Raw genomic sequence first — 21,729 nt, forward strand, 5'->3', positions numbered from 1 at the left:
CATTACAGGGAAGGTATCTTCCTCCCTCCATGTGGTACCCTTCCTGCAGGCTCATCCTGACATAACCCTCCAGCATGACAATGGCCCCAACCATACTGCTCGTTCTGTGCGTGATTTCCTGTCATGGCCAGCGAAGAACCCGGATCTCAATCCCATTAATGATGTCTGTGGAACTTGTTCAGTTTGTCTGTTGTTGAATCTTATGTTCATACAAATATTTACACATGTTAAGTTTGCTGAAAATAAACGCAGTCGACAGTGAGAGGACATTTTCTTTTTTTGCCGAGTTTAGTTGGCAAGAGAGCAGAAACATACTGTCATCCAGATGTTTTTTTCCAGAAATGCTGTTTGGAGGATTCCCACCCTGCTTGTTCGCTCCTGATTTAGGGAATCCTCCAACTGGGATTTGGAAAAGATTAAAATGACTTGTTACCTGTAGTGCAATGTTATTTATAATTCTATGATCCCAGCTACACTTAGTTTTCAGTTTGAATCGATCCCAGTGTTACTGAACACAACAGTTGCGCTGCATTGGAGGTTTTGGCACTGAAGAGACTTTCTAATTGCATTTCTAACCCGTGCAGCTCAGGGCATGACTTTGACCATGTCCCAAATGTCACGCTTTTCCCTATCTAGTGCACTACTCTATGGGCCCTGGTCAAAGTTAGTGTACTGTAAAGGCAATAGGGAACCGTTTGTGAGGCAACCATTTGTCCTTGACTCTGACCCCTGTCCCCTCGAACGTAGTGACACCATCTGTGACCTGGGTGGAGTGGATGAGCTGGCCAACTACGGGGAATATTCTGGAGCGCCCAGCGAGCAACAGACCTATGACTACGCCAAGACCATCCTCTCACTTATGACCAGAGAGAAGCACCACGAAGGTGGGCACTTGCTCAGCATCCCCTACCCCAATTATAACCTTAACCATTAGTAGGAAAATGCAGAACTGACTCAAGATCAACATCTAGTGGCAACTTCACCCTACACCTGGGAACTCGCCAAGGTTGCCCACTTGCACCTCTTATAGTTTTGAAATCAACGTTGGCATAGTCAGCTCATATTACATTTGGGCTATATCATAAAAAACAATGCATGTAGAAGCAAAAAGTCCCACAGACTGTATTGCTCCTGTACACTGCCTCTATTCCAACTTTTTGATCCGAGTTGGATCTTCTTAATTCATTTATTAATTTTCATCAATAAATGTGGAGCAATATGTGTTGTTTTTTTACTAGTTACACTTAAATAACTTTTGGACACAGACGAATTCCATTGGTTAGGACTATTTAACTCAGTGGTGCACTAAGTTCTATCACATGCTCAATTCTTCGTGTGTTACCGCATTGTCAAACTAGATAGTCTCAGCATTAATACTAACAACACATTTCTATCTTTGCCTCGTCAGGGAAAGTGCTGATCATCGGAGGAAGCATCGCTAACTTCACAAACGTGGCGGCCACGTTCAAAGTAAGGCGCCCAAACACGGTCTTCCCCTACTGCTGTGTCATTGATAGGGCCAGACATAATCTGAGTGCAGAATGTGCATGAGTCCCTTGAATGTAATGGAAAATATATTCATTAGCCTTGTCGAAATACCTCTACTCATGTTCTAGATAGTATAATTTGTAAAATGTCTAACATTGAGAGTGCTTTAAATGCCAGGATGTCATACTCTATATATACCAAAGTATGTGGACGCCCCTTCAAATTCGTGGATTATGCTATTTCAGGCACACCTGTTGCTGACAGGTGTATAAAATAAAGCGCACAGTCATGCAATCTCCATAAACAAACATTGGCAGTAGAATGGCCTTACTGAAGACCTCAGTGACTTTCAACGTGGCATCATAGGATGCCACCTTTCCAACAAGTCAGGTCATCAAATTTCTGCCCTGCTACAGCTTCCCCGGTCAATTAAGTGCTGTTATTGTGAAGTGGGAATGTCTAGGAGCAACAACTGCTCAGCAGCGAAGCGGTAGGTCACAGAACGGCTCACAGAACGGAACCGCCGAGTGCTGAAAATTGCCTGTCCTCGGTTGCAACACTCACTACTGAGTTCCAAATTGCCTCTAGAAGAAACGTCAGCACAAGAACTGTTCGTCGGGAGCTTCATGAAATAGGTTTCCATGGCCGAGCAGCCACACACAAGCCTAAGATTACCAAGCATCGGCTGGAGTAGTGTAAAGCTCACCACCATTGGGCTCTGGAGCAGTGGAAACGTGTTCTCTGGACTGATGAATCGCACTTCACCATCTGGCAGTCCGACAGACTGGGTTTGGCGGATGCCAGAAGAACGCTACCTGCCCGAATGCACAGTGCCAACTGTAAAGTTTGGTGGAGGAAGAATAATGGTCTGGGGCTGTTTTTCATGGTTCAGGCTAGGCCCCTTAATTCCAGTGAAGGGAAATCTTAACGGTACAGCATACAATGACATTCTAGACTATTATGTGTTTCCAACTTTGTGGTTACAGTTTGGGGAAGGTGCTTTCCTGTTTCAGCATGACAATGCCCCCGTGCACTAAGCGAGGTCCATACAGAAATGTTTTTTTGAGATCGGTGTGGAAGAATTTGATTGGCCTGCACAGAGCCCTGAACTCATCCCCATCGAACACCTTTGGGATGAATTGTAACACCGATTGCGAGCCAAGCATAATTGCCCAACATCAGTGCCTGACCTCACTAATGCTCTTGTGGCTGAATGGAAGCAAGTCTACGCAGCAATGTTCGAACATCTTACAGTAGAAAACCTTCCCAGAAGAGTGGAGGCTGTTTTAGCAGCAAAGGGGGGACCAACTCCATATTAATGCCCATGATTTTGGAATGAGATGTTCGACGAGCAGGTGTCCACGTACTTTTGGTCATGTAGTGTACTCATTTAGACTTCATCTAGTATTTGCTGCATACTCTATTGAGGAAGAGGTGCATCTTTTCAGACCCATTTGTGATAAGAGGATGGGCTGTTGCAAAATTAACGAATGGCGGGAAACAACACGTTTGAGCATTAGATGACGCTTTCTTAGTATGGGTGAGCCTAGTATGTTTATTTGTTGCTGAATGCATACTTTTATACTAAACAGTACATATATAGTATGATTAGTACACAGTACGTTTAAAACATTTGTAGGCAAGATCAATTTTCGGACACAGTGGTTCTCTATTTGGATACATATGAGCTGATGCCTAGTCTTCCTGGCAAAATTCTAACATTTAGAATCTATTCAATCAAACCAAATAATGCCACTAAACATGATATAACATGCTGCAGTTTCATATATGAAAATTATGTATATAATTATATAAATTCAATAAGGACAGATTTAGAAAAGCCATCCTGCAGATTTTGTCCAGCCTTAGCCATTGTGCTTGCCGTTAATCCCATGCTTTGAACAAGGCATGTCTATCCATACATTTTACCATGCTGTGCTCTACTTTGTCCACCACTAGGGCATCGTCAGGGCTATCAAAGACTACCAGGGACCCCTGAAGGAGAACGGAGTCACCATCTTTGTGCGTCGCGGTGGCCCCAACTACCAGGAGGGCCTGAGAGTGATGGGAGAAGTAGGTGAGTCCAGGCTGCACATTCACTTCAACTAGTTGGCTACATTCCAATTCTCTACCCTACTTCCCGAAGTGTGCACTTGTACACTCCCCCTCATGGATTTAAAAGGAATGGACTGGTATAATGAATATGGTGGTAGCTCCCTCCAGCCATTCTTGTATCAATCCAATGCTTTGAAATGCATAATGTGGAGTGAACGAGTGCACACTTGTGGAGAAGGAAAGATAATTGAAACATGGCAATTGTCCCACTCCTCCCTTCTGCCAACGTTTACTCCAATTGTCTGATCTGAGACTACTGCATCCCGGATGGGACCGGGGCCCATAGGGTGCTATTTAGGACAGACCTTAGTTGACGCGATGGTGCCACTCAGTTGAAAGCAATATGGCAGAAACTATCAGATGTGATAAGGCGATTTGGGGGAGTAATAAAGTAATGTAGAAGTGTGGCCAGATAACCCTACTACTGGTCATACAGTGCCTTCAGAAAGTAATCACACTCCTTGACTTTATCCACATTATATTGTGTTAGTCTTTAATATAAAATGGATTAAATTGAGATTTTTGGTCACTGGCCTACACACAATACCCCATAATGTACGAGTGTAATTATGTTTTTATGAATTGTTTACAAATTCATAAAAATGATTATCTGAAATGTTTTGAGTCAATAAGTATTCAACCCTTTTGTTATGGCAATGCTAAATAAGTTCAGGAGTAAAAATGTGCTTGACAAGTTACATAATAAGCTACATGCACTCTCTGTGTGCAATAATACTGTATAACATGAATATTGAATGACTACCTCAACTCTGTACACCACACATACAATTCGCTGTCAGGTCCAGGGAATTTCAAACACAGATTCAACCACAAACACCAGGGACGTGTTTCCAATGCCTCGCAAAGAAGGGCACTTATTGTTAAATGGGTAAAAAAAATTAAAAGCAGACTTTGAATATCCCTTTGAGCATGGTAAAGTTATTAATTACTCTTTGGATGGTGTATCAATACACCCAGTCACTACAAAGATACAGGCGTCCTTCCAAACGTTGCCGGACATGAAGGAAATCGCTCAGGGATTTCACTAGCAGGCCAATTGTGACTTTAAAATAGTTTAATGGCTGTGATAGGAAAAAACTGAGGATGGATCAACAACATTGTAGTTACTCCACAATACTAACCTAATTGACAGAGTGAAAAGCAGGAAGCCTGTGCAGAATACAAATATACCAAAACATGCATCCTGTTTGCAACAAGGCGCTAAAGTAATATTGCAAAAAAAAGATGCAATTTTAACTTTTGGGCCTGAATACAACGTGTTATATTTGGGGCAAATACAACACATTACTGAGTACCACTCTCCATATTTTCAAGCATAGTCATGGCAGCATCATGTTATGGTTCTGCTTGTAATCTTTAAGGACTGGGGAGTTTTTCGGAATAAAAAATAAATGGAATGGAGCTAAGCACAGGCAAAATCCTAGAGGAAAACGTGGTTCAGTCTGGCCAAATATACACTGGAGTTATTTACTAAGAAACAGTGAATGTTCCTGAGTGGCCCAGTTGCAGTTTTGACTTAAATCTACTCGAAAATCCATAGCAAGACCTGTGTCGTGACTTACTTTGATTAATCTGATGACTTATTTATCGAATCAACTAACTTTGTTTTAATTGTTACATGCTTTTAAATTAATCATGTAACAATGATTGAGAGCGGTTGTTCAGAGTTACCATCTCCCGGATTAAACTCTAAAGGTCTTTACCTATCACATCCATATCACAGTCAACGTATTAATGATTACTTATCATTCTGAACAGTCATAACCTTCTTGGATCTGCAAAAACCCCAACCTTATGATTCAGTACTACACAAAGTGGTTTATTTATTTACTAACTAAATAATATCACAAACATACACACTTAATACATGAGAATAAGGTCCCTAGCGGACTGAAAGCATATGGCGGCTTGTTACACAGAAATTAAAAACTATTTATATACTTTGCACACGAGCCGCCGCCCGTTTGGAGTAAGAAATCATGAATGTTTTTACGTGTGAATGCTGTTTATCTTTGTCGGATCCAGCCTTCTTAGGAAGGATGTGGGATGGCCTTTCAGCGGCATTCTTGTAAGGCTCTGATTGTCTGAAAGGGGTCTCCCCTTTCCTGTCTTCTACTGTTCACTCTGGAAGATTCTCCTTGGATAGCTAGGCAAGCCAGCTGTGTCGATGGCTCCCACTGGATGATGAGAATAGTGTACTACGGTGATTTGAGAAGAGTAGTAGGATGGTCCCACTTTGTTCATGGTTACAAAATATTGACTTATCTGAGTTTGATTGGAATTGGCCATTGCGATGTTTGCCTTGTGCGTTGCAACATTTGTATCGGAGTCTATAGTCAAAGCCTGTGGGCTTGTTTCTTGATCGAGCGGGCCCTGGACAGGGTCTCGAGTGAGAGCGGGGGTAATTGGATTGTTTGCGTCCTCTCTAATGGAATTAAATTTGGCGGACCTGTTGTCCGGCAATTCCACAGCTAGTCATGGTGACTCATCTTTTTCCTCCTTCTCAAATGTTTTGCGCTTTTGTACTTCTCTTAGCAAAGCTTCTATAGAGCATCAGTCTACAATTATATCGTCATTGAACCCTTTGTTACCCTTGTGCCCTGGCACTTTGTGTGGTTTGGGTGCAGGAACGTAGCGATCAGATTGATTGTTGCAGTAGGCGTTTCGCTGGCGACGTACTTCATAGTTATTTTGACCACGGTGGTTATTGGTATCGTGGTTTTGTGGTAGATATCGTTGCTGTGCATCATTTCTCAACACTCCTATCCCTGATAACGCACCCTTTTTAACTGGAGTGAGTGCTTCTGTTCAATCTTAAATTAGATTTTCTAGACATTTGACTGAGGACCGCTAATCAGCCGTTCCAGTGATTGTCCAAGAGGAGTTTTCTCCTCTCTTCACCTCGTGTTGGTAGTCAGTTTGAACCACTTTACACGCAACGCTGCAGCCTGGCGATGTTCTGATCTACTCTGGGAAGTGAGTTTATTTTCTTCACCTCATGTTGAGGTTCAAAGTTCCAACATTTACATTTACATTTAAGTCATTTAGCAGACGCTCTTATCCAGAGCGACTTACAAATTGGAAAGTTCATACATATTCATCCTGGTCCCCCCGTGGGGAATGAACCCACAACCCTGGCGTTGCAAGCGCCATGCTCTACCAACTGAGCCACACGGGACCACACCATTTCAAACGTGTAGCAACGCTCCACACTTTTCTGGGCTGATGTTAATTCTTTACCAATCCTTTTATACACTCTCTCGAAATGGGCGGGTCCGTAATTCTGACACGCTCTCTGACCTCACTAGGGGCTTGGCTACTTACTATGCACAATTTATAAGAGATAGGAATGTGATTTTTAGGAGCCATAAAATAATCTATGTTAACAAAAATACTTTAATCCTTTTTCATATCTCATATACAACGTTAAGGATGGAGACTTAACAGATAAAGGGGATATACTTTCCAAGTTACACTATTTACTTTTCAATCTTTTTAATGACATCACAAAATAAAAACCAATATGACATTAGTTTTCCATACATCATCTTTGACCATTCCCCACGTTCTTATTTTAGAAATATTGTTCCAGTATTCAATTTAGAAACTGTTAGTTTCGGCGGGAAGACAGTCTGTTAACGAAGACATTCCTTTGGTTAAACCTCTTAAGGATCTGACCCTTTTTTTAAATTTTCGCCTAAAATGACACACCCAAATCTAACTGCCTGTAGCTCAGGACCTGAAGCAAGGATATGCATATTCTTGATACAATTTTAAAGGAAACACTTAGAAATTTGTGAAATAAATGTAGGAGAATAAAAGACAATAGATCTGGTAAGTAAATACAATTTTTTTTTGTACCATCTTTGAAATGCAAGAGAAAGTCCATAATGTATTATTCCAGCCCAGGTACAATTTAGATTTTGCCCACTAGATGGCAGCAGTGTATGTGCGAAGTTTTTGACTGTTTTTGAATGAACCATTGCGTATTTGTTCAAAATATTCTATCAAGACTGCCAAAATGTGCCTAATTGGTTAATTCATAACTTTTCAAGTTCATAACTGTGCACTCTCCTCAAACAATAGCATGGTATTCTTTCACTGTAATAGTTACTGTAAATTGGACAGTACACTTAGATGAAGAAGAATTTAAGCTTTCTGCCAATATCAGATCTGTCTATGTTCTGGGATATGTTCATGTTACTTAAAACCTCATGCCAATCACATTAGCCTACGTTAGGGGGGACACCAATCCTGCAGAGGTTTTTAATACTTGGGTGGAAAACGGCGTCCTCTTCTCCTGGGTATTTTACAACAGGGTGTGAACTGTCATCCCCCCCCCCCCCCCACCTCTGTGGGTGAGAAAGGTCCTGGCTACTGTCATCCACCGCTGATCTGACACATGCTGATCCTCACAGGACAGTCATATGTATGAATGCTAACATTACCAGTCAAAAGTTTGGACACACCTACTCACTCAAGGGTTTTTCTTTAATTTTACTATTTTCTACATTGTAGAATAATAGTGAAGACATCAGAACTATGAAATTACACATGGAATCATGTAGTAACCAAAAGTGTTAAACAAATCAAAATATACTTCAAAAGTAGCCACCCTTTGCCTTGATGACAGCTTTGCACGCTCTTGGCATTCTCTCAACCAGCTTCATGAGGTATGACCTGGAATGCTTTTCCAACAGTCCTGAAGAAGTTCCCACATATGCTGAGCAAACGTTGGCTGCTTTTCCTTCACTCTGCGGTCCAACTCATCCCAAACCATCTCATTGGGTTGAGGTCGGGGGATTGTGGACGCCAGGTCATCTGATGCAGCACTCATCACGATCCTCCTTGGTCAAATAGCCCTTACACAGCCTGGAGGTGTGTTGGGTCATTGTCCTGTTGAAAAACAAATGATAGTGGGACTAAGTGCAAACCAGATGGCATGGCATATTGCTGCAGAATGCTGTGGTAGCAATACTGGTTAAGTGTGCCTTGAATTCTAAATAAATCAGTGTCACCAGAAAAGCAACGTCACACCACCACCTCCATGCTTCATGGTGGGAACCACACATGTAGAGATCATCTGTTCACCTACTCTGCGTCTCACAAAGACCTGGCGGTTGGAACCAAAAATCTCACATTTGGACATGAGACCAAAGGACAGATTTCCACCGGTCCATTGCTCGTAGCGTCCCACCTGGCCAACATCCGGTGAAATTGCAGAGCGCGAAATTCAAATGACAAATATAAATATTTAACATTCATGAAAATACAAGTGTCATACATCAAATTAAAGCTTACCCTCTTGTTAATCCAGCCGCTGTGTCAGATTTCAAAAAGGCTTTATGGCGAAAGCACCATGCGATTATCTGAGGACAGCGCCCCGCATACAAAAGTATGAAAAACACATTTCAACCAGGCAGGTGCGCCACAAAAGTCAGAAATAGAGATATAATAAATGCCTTACCTTTGAAGATCTTCTGTTGGCAATCAAAGGTCCCAGCTACATCACAAATGGTCCTTTTGTTCGATAATGTTCTTCTTTATATCCCCAGAAACTCAGTTTAGCTGGCATGCTTCAGTCAATAATCCACTGGTTTCCCTCCTTCAAAATGCATACAAAATGAATCCCAAACGTTACCAATAAACTTCTCCAAACAAGTCAAACAACGTTTATAATCAAACCTCAGCTACCCTAATACTAAAATAAACTATAACATTTAAGATGGAGAATCGTTATTGTCTTTACCGGAGATAAACAACAAAGAATGCACTCTCATCCACTCGCATGAAAACACTACAGACAAAATGTAATAAACATAATTGTGGCTGTCATAATAAACATGACAGCCATTGGAAACAGTGGTAGGCTGAATTTGTCTTTTTTTTAATTTTTTGGGATGGTCTGTCCTCGGGGTTTCGCCTGCCATATCAGTTCTGTTATACTCACAGACATTATTTTAACAGTTTTAGAAATGTTTGTGTTTTCTATCCAATACTACCACGCAAATGCATATCCTAGCTTCTGGGCCTGAGTAACAGGCAGTTTACTTTGGGCACGTTTGTCATCCAAACTTCAAAATACTGCCTCCTACCCCAGAGAGGTTAAGAAGGAAAGCAATTCCAAATATGAACTTTTAACAAGGCCCACCTGTTAATTGAAATGCATTCCAGGTGAATAGCTCATGAATCTGGTTGAAAGAATGCCAAGAGTGTGCAAAGCTGTCTTCAAGGCAAAGGGTGGCTACTTTGAAGAATGTATTTGTTTAACACTTTTTTGGTTACTACATGATTCCATATGTGTTATTTCATAGTGTTGATGTCTTCACTATTATTCTGCAATGTAGAAAATAGTAAAAATAAATAAAAACGTATGTGAATCTTGCCTAATGTTCCAGGTTTGCTGGGTGTACTAAAACATAAAGACCATCTTTGGCACTAAGATAATTTTGAGTACATTGGTAGACAATAAAAATGATTTGTATGTTTTTGGGAAATTCACACCTGGGGATTTGATCAATAGGTTTCCTTTTTTATTGTACAGTTGTTCAGGATAATCAAAATATTTGTTAACCATGTCCATTTTTCTTTTCCCACAGGGAAGACCACCGGTATCCCCATCTATGTTTTCGGCACAGAGACCCACATGACGGCCATTGTCGGCATGGCGCTGGGCCACCAGCCAATCCCCAACCAGCCTCCAGTAGCCGCCCACACAGCCAACTTCCTGCTCAACTCCAGCACCAACGCCGCTGTACGTTTTGTGTTCAATGTAGAGCTGACCCCAATTAGTCGACATGACGATTGTTTGGTCGATAGCTTTTCGGTCTACCAAGATTATTTTTGGGGGTCAAGCAGTGGAGTGTATGCATGCATGCACGCACGTACGTACGTATGTATGTATACCAGCCAGCCAATCAAAAGTTTGGACACAAAATCAATCAAGGGTTTTTCTTTATTTTGACTATTTTCTACTTGGTGGAATAATACTGAAGACATCAACACTATGAAATAACGCATATGGAATCATGTAGTAACCAAAGAAGTGTTAAACAAATACATTCTTCAAAGTAGCCACACTTTGCCTTGAAGACAGCTTTGCACATTCTTGGCATTCTCGCAACCAGCTTTCATGGGGTAGTCACCTGAAATCCATTTAAATTAACAGGTGTGCCTTGCTAAAAGTTAATTTGTGGAATTTATTTCCTCATTGTGTTTGAGCTAATCAGTTGTTGTGACAAGGTAGGGGTGGTATACAGAAGAGCCATATAAGTCCATATTATGGCAAGAGTAGCTAAAATAATCAATTAAGACATGGTCAGTCAATCTGGAACATTTTAAGAACTATGAAAGTTTCTTCAAGTGAAGTTGCAAAAACCATCAAGCGCTATGATGAAATTGGCTCTCATGAGGTCTGCCACAGGTAAGGAAGACCCAGAGTTACCTCTGCTGCAGAGGATAAGTTCATTGGAGTTACCAGCCTTAGAAATAACAGCCCAAATAAATGCTTCACAGAGTTCAAGTAACAGACATATCTCAACATCAACTGTTCAGAGGAGACTGCGTGAATCAGGCCTTCATGGTCAAATTGCTGCAAAGAAACCACTACTAAAGGACACCAATATGAAGAGACTTGCTTGGGCCAAGAAACACGAGCAATGGACATTAGACCGGTGGAAATCTGTCCTTTGGTCTGATGTCCAAATTTGAGATTTTTGGTTCCAACCGCCGTGTCTTTGAGATGCAGAGTAGGTGAATGGATGATCTCCGCATATGTGGTTCCCACCGTGAAGTAGGTGAGGTGGTGGTGTCGGGGTGCTTTTCTGGTGACACTGTGATTTATTTAGAATTATTTATTTTATTTATTTCTCTCGGAGGACATGAGTACCATGAGGACCATGCCTCAGGACTACCTGGCATGATGAATCCTTGCTGTCCCCAGTCCACCTGGCCGTGCTGCTGCTCCAGTTTCAACTGTTCTGCCTGCGGCTATGGAACCCTGACCTGTTCACCGGATGTGCTACCTGTCCCAGAACTGCTGTTTTCAACTCTCTAGAGACAGCAGGAGCGGTAGATACTCTCAATGATCGGCTATGAAAAGCAAACTGACATTTACTCCTGAGGTGCTGACTTGTTGCACCCTCGACAACTACTGTGATTATTATTATTTGACCATGCTGGTCATTTATGAACATTTGAACATCTTGGCCATGTTCTGTTATAATCTCCACCCGGCACAGCCAGAAGAGGACTGACCACCCCTCATAGCCTGGTTCCTCTCTAGGTTTCTTCCTAGTTTTTCCTAGCCACCGTGCTTCTACACCTGCATTGCTTGCTGTTTGGGGTTTTAGGCTGGGTTTCTGTACAGCACTTTGATATATCAGCTGATGTAAGAAGGGCTATATAAATACATTTGATTTGATTTCAGGAAGCCAACATCTACCTCTCATCACTGTCTCTTCTTTTAGACCCCAGCATCTACCAGGACAGCCTCCTTCTCTGAGCCCAGAGCAGCCAATGATGCCACGTCAGCTAAGAAGCCCAAAGCGGGCATACCAGCAGGTAACGAGTGCTAACCATGCCACCCTGCCCTCCTTACCAATTTTCACTGGTTTCCCTGGCACAGATTAAACCCAGTCTCCATTGAGGATGCTTTTAAGTGCAGGACTAGGCTTAATCTGTGTCAGGGGAAACCTATCCTTAAAGTGCTAGTTTACAACAAAACAAACATGTCATGTTTAGCTCCTCAGAGGTTCAGTAAGAAAAGGGACAACTTGGGGACAGTTTAGACTCCCTACACCTCATATTCATTAAGACACATTGTAGCTAAATGTAGCAAGATGTCTTGCAACGGAAACCATTTAAATCACGTAGTAGAGCACCTGGAGTAAACAAATGACATTGCAAAATGTTTTGCTACAGTGTGCATTGTGCACTAATGAATATGAATGACCCTGTTATCACACACGCCACCCTCTGTCTTTGTCTGCTTCTTCACCTCTGCCATCCCACTTTCCCTTTTCTCTCCCCAGCACAGTTTGACATTTTAAATGTTTTCAGTTTTTTTCCGTTTTGCCCCTCATTTCGATGTGTAATCAGCCTGTCTTTTCATGCTCAAATCTTATAAGCCGATCCTCATTGTCCATGGCTGTGGCCTGTGAAGGAGGAATTCACAGGAGACTGCTACGGTAAGTGCAGGTGTAAGCCTACACGACTAGCTCGCCCATCCTGTTCCCCCCTCCCCTCTCCTCCCCCCACACTTCCCCAATTTAGAGGTGTGTGTGTGTGTGTGTTGCTTTCACGCCTATGTTCTGAATTGGCATTCTAGAACTCCCACGGAGTAGGCCTAGGGAATGGTCTACATGGGTAAGTTCCTTGGGTTTCGTATTGTTTGTGTTTAATCCCTTTTTTAAGTAGATGTTTAGTTAATTGAGCTCTATATCGGTCCCTTCTCTTATTGGGTATCCATGCAATGAAGTGTGAAGGCCAAGGCATGCAGCCATACATGCAACCATACAACACACCCAATGCATTCGTTGATTGATGAGGTTACATAGTAGGGCTTTTATTCAAACTGTTTTGTACCTTTTTCCGTTGTCGCTTATTTTGTCGTCACTGCTTTGTGGTGTTGCGCAGTTGGTCACAGAAGCACAGGCTTTGTCAGGTTGGAGTGGAGGTAGACACTCAGTCCTCCTCCAGGCTCTCCTCTCTTTCTCTTCCTCCTTCTTTCCCCTACCTCTATCCCTGTTTCTCTTAAGTAGTGCGTGTGGGAAATGCCTTTGTTCAGCCTCCATCCAGTTAGGTGTTTCTCATGGTGACTGTCCCAATTCTCTACTCTTTTCCTGAAATGTTGACTTGCATGCTTCCCGGCATGGATTTTAAAGCATATTATTGATGTAAGCATTGGCTGGAGCATATTATTCATGTATGCATTGGCTGGAGTGAGTTTCCACCATTTGTTAAATCCATGCACGGGTGTAAGTGTACACTTTGGGAGGAGGGTGTAGAATCCGATGCAAACCTTGTCAAATAGGTCTGCAGCTGTCCCGGACTGCGTTTCATTCCAGAAAGTTGCTCACTTCCTCTTTCCTCGCTCCCCTTTAAAAAAAAATATATATATATACAGTGGGGAGAACAAGTATTTAATACACTGCCGATTTTGCAGGTTTTCCTACTTACAAAGCATGTAGAGGTCTGTAATTTTTATCATAGGTACACTTCAACTATGAGAGACGGAATCTAAAACAAAAATCCAGAAAATCACATTGTATGATTTTTAAATAATTAATTTGCATTTTATTGCATGACATAAGTATTTGATCACCTACCAACCAGTAAGAATTCCGGCTCTCACAGACCTGTTAGTTTTTCTTTAAGAAGCCCTCCTGTTCTCCACTCATTACCTGTATTAACTGCACCTGTCCACACACTCAATCAAACAGATTCCAACCTCTCCACAATGGCCAAGACCAGAGAGCTGTGTAAGGACATCAGGGATAAAATTGTAGACCTGCACAAGGCTGGGATGGGCTACAGGACAATAGGCAAGCAGCTTGGTGAGAAGGAAACAACTGTTGGCGCAATTATTAGAAAATGGAAGAAGTTCAAGATGACGGTCAATCACCCTCGGTCTGGGGCTCCATGCAAGATTTCACCTCGTGGGGCATCAATGATCATGAGGAAGGTGAGGGATCAGCCCAGAACTACACGGCAGGACCTGGTCAATGACCTGAAGAGAGCTGGGACCACAGTCTCAAAGAAAACCATTAGTAACACACTACGCCGTCATGGATTAAAATCCTGCAGCGCACGCAAGGTCCCCCTGCTTAAGCCAGTGCATGTCCAGGCCCGTCTGAAGTTTGCCAATGACCATCTGGATGATCCAGAGGAGGAATGGGAGAAGGTCATGTGGTCTGATGAGACAAAAATAGAGCTTTTTGGTCTAACTCCACTCGCCGTGTTTGGAGGAAGAAGAAGTATGAGTACAACCCCAAGAACACCATCCCAACCGTGAAGCATGGAGGTGGAAACATCATTCTTTGGGGATGCTTTTCTGCAAAGGGGACAGGACGACTGCACCGTATTGAGGGGAGGATGGATGGGGCCATGTATCGCGAGATCTTGGCCAACAACCTCCTTCCCTCAGTAAGAGCATTGAAGATGGGTCGTGGCTGGGTCTTCCAGCATGACAACGACACGAAGCACACAGCCATGGCAATTAAGGAGTGGCTCCGTAAGAAGCATCTCAAGGTCCTGGAGTGGCCTAGCCAGTCTCCAGACCTGAACCCAATAGAAAATCTTTGGAGGGAGCTGAAAGTCCGTATTGCCCAGCGACAGCCCCGAAACCTGAAGGATCTGGAGAAGATCTGTAGGGAGGAGTGGGCCAAAATCCCTGCTGTAGTGTGTGCAAACCTAGTCAAGAACTACAGGAAACGTATGATCTCTGTAATTGCAAACAAAGGTTTCTGTACCAAATATTAAGTTCTGCTTTTCTGATGTATCAAATACTTATGTCATGCAATAAAATGCAAATTAATTACTTAAAAATCATACGATGTGATTTTCTGGATTTTTGTTTTAGATTCCGTCTCTCATAGTTGAAGTGTACCTATGATAAAAATGACAGACCTCTACATGCTTTGTAAGTAGGAAAACCTGCAAAATTGTCAGTGTATCAAATACTTGTTCTCCCCACTGTATATACACACAAACTCAGCAAAAAAAGAAACGTCCCTTTTTCAGGACCCTGTCTTTCAAAGATAATCCACAAAAATCCAAATAACTTCACAGCTCTTCATTGTAAAGGGTTTAAACACTGTTTGCCATGCTTGCTCAATTAACCATAAACAATTAGTGAACATGCACCTGTGGAACGGTCGTTAAGACACTAACAACTTACAGACGGTAGGCAATTAAGGTCACAGTTATGAAAACTTATGACACTAAAGAAGCCTTTCCACTGACTCTGAAAAACACCAAAATAACTATTCCCAGGGTCCCTGCTCATCTGCGTGAATGTGCTTTAGGCATGCTGCAAGGGAGCATGAGGACTGCAGATGTGGCCAGGGCAATAAATTGCAATGTCCGTACTGTGAGACGCCTAAGACTGCGCTACAGGGAGACAGGACGGACAGCTGATCGTCCTAGCAGTGGCAGACCACGTGTAACAACAACTGCCCGAGTTACACCAGGAACGCACAATCCCTCCATCAGTGCTAAGACTGTCCGCAATAGGCTGAGAGAGGCTGGGCCAAGGGCTTGTAGGCCTGTTGTAAGGCAGGTCCTCACCAGACATCACCGGCAACTACGTTGCCTACGGGCACAAGCTGGACCAGACAGGACTGCCAAAAAGTGCTCTTCACGGTCTTGTCTCACCTGGGGTGATGGTCGGATTTACGTTTGAGCGTTACAGGAATAAGCGTTACACCGAGGCCTGTACTCTGGAGCGGGATCGATTTGGAGGTGGAGGGTCCGTCATGGTCTGGGGCGGTGTGTCACAGCATCATCAGACTGAGCTTGTTGTCATTGCAGGCAATCAACGCTGTGCGTTACAGGGAAGACATCCTCTTCCCTCATGTGATACCCTTCCTGCAGGTTCATCCTGACATGACCCTCCAGCATGACAATGCCACCAGCCATACTGCTTGTTATCCACTCAAGTGGGTATGACGCTGTATGTATGGCTCATCTGTATTTGGGGAGTTTTTCCATTCTTCTCTGCAGAGCGTCTCAAGCTCTGTCAGGTTGGATGGGGAGCTTCGCTGCACAGCTTTTTTCAGGTCTCTCCAGAGATGTTAGATCGGGTACAAGTCCGGGCTCTGGCTGAGCCACTCAAGAACATTCGGCCTGTATTGTATTATTTCTGAAAGTACAGTGGGAAATGTAAAGGGGGACAGATCGTAGCGGCAGAGACTGGCCTCAAAAGGGCATATGTTGCTTAGGCTGTTACACCAGCCGCTTGCACTCCCTCCCCTTTTGTGTCTGATAGATCTGGATAGGTGTAGCCTATTATTTAATAGCTCCTTTAGTCATCTAGGTTCTGAGGTATTGACTCCACCTTCTAGTCATGACAGAGCAGATGGCAAGCATAGATGGAAACTAAGATCTGGAATGAAACGAGGCCCTGGTAAGACAGTAGCGAACATATGCTTTTTATTTAGATAAAAAAAATTCAGAGGGGGGATTACAGGTACAAAAACAAAGAAATGCATACGAAGATGACTGCAACCCAGGTCATATTTTTCCATATTCTGTTCCAGTTAAAGGGTTGTTCCAATTTAATTAGATCTGCGGACCGTGCTTTTTTTTTATGGCTAGCTTAGAATATGAGCGTTCCAAAAGTTGTTTATATATTATAGAGAGCAGTTCTTTCGTGAGCACAGATCATCTATTCTTAAATCCCATCGTTGAATGGTTCGGTAGTTCAGTTTCCCAAGTGACTCCATAGGCCAGCATAGCTGATCTATGTTGTTAGTATAGAAAAATTTGTTTCCTTTTGCTGTGTATATATCTTTAATATCTTAGAATTTTAACAAAACCATTACTGTCCATGATATTAAGGGTTGCAGCAAGGCATTATTGGGAAATGGGAATGCCACATTGTTTTTCAATTTTGCGCCACATAGAAATTGTGTGAGTAAAAATCTGACCAAAGCGTAGTTTATATTGTTGAATGGATATATCAGTGAATACCTTTTCCAGGGTGATAGACACCATATTTCTCACTGTATTCAGCCAGGGGGCAGAAGAGTCATGTCTAAACCAATTAAGGATGTGGTGAAATGCTAGTGCCTGGATATACAATTTAAAGTTTGGTATGGATAGTCCTATGTCTTTCCCCTCTTTGTAAATTTGTTAATTCTATTTTGAATTGTTTATTTTGCCATTCACTGAATATAAAAATAAATAAAAATGAACAACACCTGCTCTTTCCATGACATAGACTGACCAGGTGGATTCAGGTGAAAGCTGTGATCCCTTGTTGATGTCACTTGTTTAATCCACTTCAATCAGTGTCCATGAACGGGAGGAGACGGGTAAAACATATATTTTTATTCCTTTATTCGTGGATTGTGTATATGTGCCATTCAGAGTGAATGGGCAAGACAAAATATTTAAGTGCCTTTGAAAGGGGTATGGTAGTAGGTGCCAGGCGTAGGGCTGTGGCTGGCGGTCATGACATTTTGTCAACCGGCTATTTTCATGCAAAAGACGACCGGTCTCACGGTAATTTACCATTAATTAACATATATCTCCAGGCCTCCACGCGTACAAGCTGCATAGAAGCTGCTGAAATGCGCTCTTTTGGAATATCTACATTTGAAAAAAAGTCAAATCTAGAAGAATATTATTTTACTTAGCTGAAAAAAATAGAAAGGATGTTTTTCCCATTCCGGAAACAGGTCCTCTATGCTAGATTTTTATTTATTTAGTTATTTGGCAACTTTATTTGGGAATGATCCAAACCTTAGAATGTCTTAGAAAATCGAAACATATATGGGCTGCATGATGCGACTATAGGCTATTGATGATTTGAGAAAGTCGCAAAAAAACTTGCTCTTCTCTCATGAAATGATCATATTTTCACCCATCAGGCTATTCTCAATTTAATCTAGTCTTTACTATGTATTTAAAATGAGTTTAGATTTAGAACGGCCCATTATCAAATGGGCAGGGGAAAAAATAAATCTGTATGCACTCGAATAGCAAATAAGGCCGCACGCTTTCCCGCCGGTCTGTTTTTAAATGATGCCGGCTAATCTACTTCTATATATAGAAGTGTAAGAACACTTATTTCACTCCAAGCATTAAACACTGTTTGAGGCGTGTGCTCTCGCTGTGCGATATTTGATATTCTCGTTGATATTCCGCCCAATCTCTGTATGCCATGGACTCTCCAACCCTGTTCCTACAGCTACCCAGTGCTTAATTTGAGAAACCAAGTGAAATCTGTTCGGTAATTGTTGACAGCCCCTTTGCGAGCTTGAGTACGGAATGAAGGAGATGGTAACGCATGGTGGGGAGATTCTGTATAGCTCAAGGTAATGTCACCCAATTCATTATGAAAATATGAAACATGCCCTATTAGTAGGTTAATTAAAATACAAATTCACTATAATTGTAGGCTAACTTTAAGCTGCCCTTTACAATCATTGAACCAACAACATCGCTTTGGGCTCTCCCAATCTCTTAGTTAGAAATTTTACTCTAATTTGTTTAATTTTGTAGTATAGGCTAGACCAATTATTTTACCAAAGACGTCTTAAATCAATTTTGTTTTATGTTTGTCTGCCATGCATAATCATAATTTAAATACATTATCGTTTTATTTTTTGGGGCTTGGGCTCATAAGCCTATGCAATAGTTGAGAGGTTATCCAAGGATAAACATGTATTACATTTTTTTACCCCTTTCTTCCAAATTTCATGGTATCCAATTGGTAGTTAGTCTTGTCCCATCGCAGCAGCTCCTGTACTGACTCGGGAGAGGCGATTTGTCGAGAGCCGTGCGTCCTCCAAAACACGACCCTGCCGCGCTGCTTCTTGACACAATGGATGTTTAACCCGGAAGCCAGCCGCACCAATGTGTCGGAGAAAACACAGTACACCTGGCAACCGTGTCAACGTGCATGCGCCTGGCCCGCCACAAGAGTCGCTAGAGCGCGATGGGACAAGGACATTCCGGCCGACCAAACGCTCCCCTAACCCGGACGATTTTGGACCAATTGTGCGCTGCCCCGGTCGCGACAGAGCCTGGACTCGAACCAGGATCTCTAGTGGCACAGCTAGCACTGCAATGCAGTGCCTTAGACCACTGCGCCATTCGGGAGGCCCAGGATAAACACCTTGTAACAAACAGGCTTTGGTCCATGTGGCCCAATTTGGGTAAGTCTCGAGACTGGATGACAACATTTTGGAAAACAGTTTAATATCTGTGTTTATCAAGGATGGGGGGGGGGGGGGTGATAGTGAGAACACTGGGTGACATCCTTAACTGTTTTTATAAAAGTGCAATTAGTGCCGTGTTCACATCTCTCCTAAAGTAACCTTTGTGAACGACTGTAATAATTTGAGGTTTCTTCTTTTAGAAAGGACTTAGTCTGGCTTGGTGTGGGTTTACAATCGGAGATGTACAGTTCTTTATAGAAGCGGGAGTAACTAGATCAATTTGGGTTCTGATTTAGTAATTCCAGTTTTAGATTTAATAGTTGCTAAATCAGCTAATCAGATCATTACTGCGTAGCTTGTTGTCCAGTGCTGGGTCGATTACCATGGAAGTAATGGTTGAGTCTTACTCAATGGATGGTAAATTAAGCTTAATTTACGGGAAAGATTTTCAATTGATTGTTTAATTTTTTGTAGATTGATTTCCTCTTCTAGCTTAGTTTGTGCTGTTTCCAGGTCATGCACATTGGCCACTGTCTTTAAACTTTAGTTGAGTAGGTATCCACTTTAAAACTGAGCCGTGCAAAATACTCAAGAGAAGTTGAGGGCAGAGGTAATGTCCTTACAAACAATCTCTCGGATAGTGGCCAACGCTTTCTGTTGTCAGGTGTTGAGAGCAGCCATGTTCCCACAGGTGAATTGTGAACGGACAGAATATGCCAGCTGCTGGAGCGAAATAGACTTGCTATTGTTCATTGTAATACAGTGAACGTACCAAACGTTGATGTGATGGTAAATGCTGACAATTATTTGTAATTAAGTCAGTTAATTCATAGTTTTGCTCAAAAAAGCCACGAGAATGCCACGTTTTTCAATGCATGCCACTGGAACCTGAACTACCAAACTGCTCTGCCCTTTGACCTTTTCTGTTTTCACTTGGGTTGTGTTCAAGAATTGTTTTAAAATGGTTGCAGACAGAGGCAATTCATGTACGTCTGAAATAATTGTTGTAATAGCTGCACCTTACCCTTTGGTTGGCTAGGTGGAATGTTTTCCGTAATGGGGTGGCAGATAGCCTAGTGGTTAGAGCGTTGGACTAGTAACCGGAAAGTTGCAAGATCGATTCCCTGAGCTGACAAGGTAAAAATCTGTCGTTCTGCCCCTGAACAAGGCAGTTAACCCACTGTTCCTAGGCCATCATTGAAAATAAGAATTTGTTCTTAACTGACTTGCCTAGTTAAATAAAGGCAAAATAAATAATTGGTTAGCCTATACAGTACTTATCCAACCTCTTAAAACGGCATGTTTCAACAGAAGAAAAACAGTTTCAGCTCGTAGGCAATCTTGAACACAATCTTGTCTTGGAATCAATTGTGTTGCGCTTGTGTGTTTTTGTTGAACCTGTGTTCCCTTAATAACAAAGCAATATAACATGTTTATTACCTTGGTGAGGTACATTAGAGTTGTTGCTTTGGAATAATTCATTACTAATTCTTCCATTTTCAGGGGGAGGTGTTTCAGTAACACTTTTCAGTACAATGAAAAACCAAAACATTGTTATATGTCGTCTGAGCCCCTTAGGAAAGAGACCCCTTAGCTCCAAGAAAGGGAAATGTATGTCCTACTGACAAATATAACTAATAATGAACTAGTCACTCTTTGACTTCATTCGATACCTTCAGAAAAATATTTTTACGTTTCACTTGTATGTCTTTTTTCGTCTAAGTCGTGAGCAATGGGAAAGATTATTTTCAACAATTTCCCCCAATCAAGGATTCTTAGTTTTTTTCTCTCTGTAATCGAGGAATGCACACAATGATATATGTATCAAATACAAAACATTCACCATTCTATTCTTCTCACACATCCTCATTTGTTTAAGTTCTCATAACATTTCTTAGATTGCCTCAGGTTTCCATTAACACATGTTTGAGAAGAAATACAATGACCCCCTCTTGTTTAAAATGAATAGTTCCTTCATCCCACTTGTCCATTTGCCTCCCCTGGTGTTGTCTGCTTTCAGAAAAAACAGAGAACCCTCTCTCTGACACATTTCCCGTGTAACATTTGTGACATATCCTCACAGAATTAACAGCCTATCATGTCTCTCTGATATTTGCATGTGCTCCCCGTCCCCGTTGCTTGTCTCTGTTCTTAGTGCCTTGCTGTACTCTACATAACCCCTCCTGTGATGTCTCTTCTCTTCCTCCACTCCTCTTAT

The 21,729-nt window shown here is 42.1% G+C and overlaps 1 protein-coding gene across 6 annotated transcripts in view; it reads left to right on the forward strand.

The window, feature by feature from the left end:
- Window positions 1–21,729, forward strand: part of LOC139581064 (ATP-citrate synthase-like) — a 113,342-nt gene that overhangs the window by 28,872 nt on the left and 62,741 nt on the right. For 5 of the 6 annotated variants that reach the window (XR_011676139.1, XM_071410427.1, XM_071410423.1 and 2 more), the window contains exons 9-14: window positions 748–884; window positions 1,409–1,470; window positions 3,448–3,565; window positions 10,224–10,378; window positions 12,093–12,186; window positions 12,753–12,812. Coding sequence is in view for 5 of the 6 variants with exons in the window: in XM_071410427.1 (XP_071266528.1) it covers window positions 748–884; window positions 1,409–1,470; window positions 3,448–3,565; window positions 10,224–10,378; window positions 12,093–12,186; window positions 12,753–12,812 (626 nt within the window). In the remaining variant the exon portion in view is untranslated. The remainder of the gene's footprint in view (window positions 1–747; window positions 885–1,408; window positions 1,471–3,447; window positions 3,566–10,223; window positions 10,379–12,092; window positions 12,187–12,752; window positions 12,813–21,729) is intronic. The other variant, XM_071410426.1, reaches the window with a different exon arrangement.

The sequence above is a fragment of the Salvelinus alpinus genome, chromosome 7 (genome assembly GCF_045679555.1).
Source record: "Salvelinus alpinus chromosome 7, SLU_Salpinus.1, whole genome shotgun sequence".
NCBI lineage: Eukaryota > Metazoa > Chordata > Actinopteri > Salmoniformes > Salmonidae > Salvelinus > Salvelinus alpinus.